The sequence below is a fragment of the Cydia pomonella genome, chromosome 27, assembly GCF_033807575.1.
Source record: "Cydia pomonella isolate Wapato2018A chromosome 27, ilCydPomo1, whole genome shotgun sequence".
NCBI lineage: Eukaryota > Metazoa > Arthropoda > Insecta > Lepidoptera > Tortricidae > Cydia > Cydia pomonella.
Genome location: NC_084729.1, coordinates 1,012,072 through 1,016,763, shown reverse-complemented (window position 1 = coordinate 1,016,763; position 4,692 = coordinate 1,012,072). Strand labels below are relative to the sequence as shown.

Genomic DNA, 4,692 nt, shown 5'->3' with positions numbered 1-4,692 from the left:
AGCTGAAAGCTTGGCTTTTGTTAACTAAAAATAAACACTGAAATTAATTGACCAGAGCATTTTTTTTACTCAGCAGGCGAATATTTCGCCTATATGTATAGCGATAACTGTCACAGTTGTGAAACAGAACCATGTCATTTCATGCTGAGATGAAAATCCACACAGTACCCAACGGGCTTAAAAATTTGGTATTTTCAATGATAAAAACAATTATTCAAATGATTTATTTATCCTCATAAATACCCTGTTTTCCTATTAACGGTTTTGGCGTTCGTATAAAGTTTAATTTTTTTAACGGAGCATCATATCTTGGAGCAAAACGACCCACTTTTACTCTCTTCTTAGGAAACCTCTCTGCGCTTACTTTCTTCATACGTTTCTCGGGTGGACGCTCTATGCTACTTTCTTCTTTATTAACTCTATTGCTATGTTCTTCTATTTCAGAGTCATCATCTATATATTCTCCTTCATCACGTCTGCGGAAGTCCCGTAAGATGTTCATAAGCTTTACGTTTTCATTCGAATGTTGGTTGATCCGTCGCCCTGTGTCAAAGAAAAATCATTACAGATAATTTGAAATAGAGGTGGATTGTCAAAGAAAACTTTGTAGCCACAGTAAATTTACTGCCATCTTTCGACACATGATTAATACTTTTAGAACGCCATTTGACTTTGATCCTTTTTCTTTCACTGTGTACATGATATGTGTTAAATTTGTTAAATATACAAAAGTGGCGCCATCTACTAGATCAAAAGTTCAAAACCCAAAGGTATGGCGACATCGTCTCGAGCGATGATCCGTAATTACCTTTAGGTTGTGCCCAGTAAGATGGCATCACTTTTTCATCATCAATATTTACCGATTATGTCATTTAAATTTCAAATTTGATTAATTGAAACGACATATGCCACTTGAAGAGATATATCAGTGAAATAAAACTTTTTAACAAAAAATAAAACCGACTTCAAGAATTTCCAATAGCGCCATACATATAGCTATAACATTTGAAGAGTTCCGTCGATTTCTCCAAGATCCCATCATGAGACACCGACTTGGTGCCAACGATTTTTCGATTTTTCGACGATGGTTCGATTAAAAAAATATTTGAAAATTGGTTCACGATTCTCGGAGATATCGAGTAACATACATACAAAAAAAAACAGTCGAATTGAGAACCTCTTTCTTTTTTGAAGTCGGTTAAAGATAAGGAATAACGTCAAATGGCGTTCTAAAAGTTTTAATCGTGTATCGAAAGATGTCAGTAAATTTACGTGGCTACAAAGTTTTCTTTGACAATATTATCTTTGCTTACACTTTATAACAAATTATACCCCCGTCGCGTCTGTCTGTATGTCTGTGTGTTGGTACGTGGGTGGATGTAGGGAGATTTTGAGGGAGTCGGAGACAAACTGCGTGTGTTTCTTATGGAATATATTGGAAAAGTGAGATGAGTACATCACAAATTGGCTAGCCTAAATTATTTTTTATTGTTTACTTACAGCGCCATTCCTATGGAATTGCGTACCTTTATTGGATGCCTATAATATCGATTATCGATAAGCCATCTAGGGTTCGATAAAGTATAAAAAGGGTCAGATAGATGGCGCTGTTAACTTCACAAGTTAACAGCCTGTATGTTCACGATTCAGTCTGCGTGCATGCTTGAGAAAATAAATATGGTCTGGCGGTTCTGGGATCTTGCTATATATATATATGTGTAGAGTGGCCAATTAAAAGAAATCTCTTTATCATAAATTCTTGTACCGTAGTTGTTTTTACAAATTCTGTTCAATTAATATGCAAATTTACTGTAATATTAAACATACGATCAACGTATGATCACTTGAATAAATATAATAATATATTTTTGTTGTAGGTATTTCACTTCACGGAAATAGTAGGTATTACCTCCGCAACAATATCAATAAATGAATATTTGGGCTTAGAATTTTGAATTTAAAGGTAGAAACAGCCAAAGCCAAAATAAAAACCAGCCGAGCGAGAGTAAACGTAGGAGTTAAAAATGGAAATCCGATTACTCTAGAACTATATTATTAGCGGAAAATCGTTCAGCATTAGACTTTTTGTTTGCCGCGACATCTATTGTCGAGAAGCAGTACTGAGAGTTCCGCTACTTGACGCTAGATGTAGACTACGAAAATAATATTATTTTTAGTAACAAAACCGTTGTATGGAGTGAGCACTGGGCCCCTGTGCGAACTCCGATTCAACAATATTGAGTTCAAGTCGGATTGAAAGTCTCAGTTTGGGTCACTGAGGCAATGAAGGAAGGAAGCCTAAATATAAAAGGTACCTTCTTGCTCCTTGAGTCGGGCGTCCACCTGGATGAGGAATTGCATGACGTCTTTATAACTGACGCTGCTATCACTCTCTGATGATGTTCTGAAATGAAATGGAAGTTGTCAATCATTTCTACAATATGTTACCAACGTCCAGGACAGATCTTTATTCAGATCCTTAGCTCACTCAGTATGACAACCTGTCTGGTCTAGTGGGTAGAGGATCAAATACTGGTAAGGGCATTTATTTGTGTGAGGAGCACGAGTATTTGTTCCTGAGTCATGAGTGTTTCCTATGTATTTAAGTATTTATAAATATTTATACATTATATATATCGTTGTCTAAATACCCACAACACAAGCCTTATTGAGCTTACTGTGGGACTTAGTCCAGTTGTGTAATATTGTTCTATAGTATTTATTCATTTATTTATGTTATTCAACTCATCTTCTTCTTCCTCGCGTTGTACCGACATTTTGCCACGGCTCATGGGAGCCTGGAGCCTGCTTGACAACTAAACCCAAGATTTGGCGTATGCAATAGTTTTACGAAAGCGACTGCCATCTGGCTTTCCAATCCAGAGGGTAAACTTGTTGGGTTGAGCCCGGTTGCCTCACCATGTTTTCCTTCAGCGAAAGCGACTGGTAAAATATCAAATGATATTTCGTACATAAGTTCCGAAAAACTCATTGGTACGAGCCGGGGTTTGAATCCGCGACCTCCGGATTGGAAATCGCACGCTCTTACCGCTAGGCCACCAGCGCTTCCATGCATATGTTATTCAACTCATATTTATCGTAAAAGATAAAAATATTTAAATATTTCTTGACTAAGATCACCGTACATTTGATGTCTTTTCTTCATCTTCCGATAGTCTTCAAAGATCTCTGGTTCATTAACGAACACCACGATTTGGTTGTTGGACGAACGTGGGTCCATTCTAGTTCGCTCATTATCAGTTACCTGTTAAACGGAAATCTAATTACTGTAAACTGGGGTTACTTTGAATCCAGGGGAGACATTGATCATCGATAAAAAAAAAGAGAAACAACCTTAACAGAAATGCATGATGAAAGCGTTAAAACTAATTTCTTATAGTTTAAAAATCGACGATTCATGTTTCCCCGCAATTCGAAACATGCCCATTTTACTGATAGGTATACAATTTATAGAATCAGGCGTTACTTTGCAGTGTGTGTGTTTTAATATAATCGCATAAAGAATTTAAAAAAAGTTTTACTCTTATGAAACAATTTTACAAAAAGAAATTTTGCCTTAACTGCTCGTAAAAGAATGTAAACCAATTCTGATTTTTTTTCAAATATACGCTAAACATGTCAGCGGCCGATTGTAAAATCAGGTCGATCGTACAGTTCCTGGTTAATGTTTTGACGGTAGTCACATTCAACCAATAGATAGGTAGGATATGTTCGTTATGTTGCTTCAGATGTCCGAAGGGCAAACTGTCCAGAAATAAGTAGGGGCTCAGGGAACGAGTCAATGATTTTCACTATTCACGATATGCTTAGGAATTTCATGATCTGCCTGTTTTTTCGATCGGCCACCGACATACATACTAATATAACAGTAATTTAACAGTTGTGACGTCGCGTCAGCAAACTAGTGTGACGTTTTGAGTTGACGTTCGTATGTCAAGCCAACTGCAGCTACATTACTGTTGTGTCGTCGTTGTTGCTGTCGCTATATCTGTCAAATTTTTTGACAAGGTGAATGACGGAATGAATGTCATAAGCACGGCAGTAATACGGCGAACGTCACTTATTTAATCAAAGAAATTACAGAAAAACAAAGCGGCAACAGTAATGCAGTTGTTATCTGAATACCACATGTATTTGAGCCTGTTTTAATAAATTACTTACTTCAACAGTCCTCGGTGAAAGTCTCCTTTCAACGCTGTCTCCAAAATAATCCATGTCTATTGCTACAAAAAATAGGTACCGTGAACCGGGGTGAATAGGGATAGCTGGGGTGAATAAGGACAAGACTTAATATATGATTAACCTGACAATTTCTTAATAACTACCTCCAAAAAATGTCGGTTTAAATTTTCAGTTGACTTTGTGAAGATATTTTTTAAGAAATTGTCAGGTAAATTACATTTTAAGTTTTGTCCCTATTCACCCCAGTCATCCGTATTCTACCCCATCCCCATTCACATTCCTGAGGTCATATTAAGGAGCAAAAAGTGTCGTATGAGTTTTGGTCGAATTCGGCAAAATATATTTTTTTGCCGGATTTTGCACACAACACGTCATTTCTTTTTTCATATTGCCAAAAAAAAACATTACAATGACTACCTATGTAAAGTTCATTTTTAAAACTTTAATGTATGTCAGTAGGTACATATGTCTAAACCATAACGGCAGCGT

The 4,692-nt window shown here is 36.6% G+C and overlaps 1 protein-coding gene across 1 annotated transcript; it reads right to left on the bottom strand.

Annotated features, from left to right (window-relative positions):
* Positions 1 to 210: 210 nt before the first annotated feature.
* On the bottom strand, positions 211 to 4,269 carry LOC133532691 (uncharacterized). The gene is made up of 4 exons (XM_061871461.1): positions 4,183 to 4,269; positions 3,147 to 3,265; positions 2,316 to 2,404; positions 211 to 543 (listed from the first exon to the last, which is right to left on the bottom strand). The coding sequence occupies exons 1-4, from the start codon at positions 4,234 to 4,236 to the stop codon at positions 224 to 226; spliced, it is 582 nt and encodes a 193-aa protein (XP_061727445.1). The 5' UTR covers positions 4,237 to 4,269; the 3' UTR covers positions 211 to 223.
* Between the last annotated feature and the right edge of the window lie 423 nt (positions 4,270 to 4,692).

Coding starts and splice junctions, on each gene's coding strand:
- LOC133532691 (XM_061871461.1), bottom strand. CDS start 4,236: ATGGATTATTTTGGAGACAGCGTTGAAAGGAGACTTTCACCGAGGACT. Junction 3,266..4,182: donor TTTCACCGAGGACTGTTGAA/GTAAGTAATTTA, acceptor TCCGTTTAACAG/GTAACTGATAATGAGCGAAC. Junction 2,405..3,146: donor ATGAAGAAAAGACATCAAAT/GTACGGTGATCT, acceptor ATTTCATTTCAG/AACATCATCAGAGAGTGATA.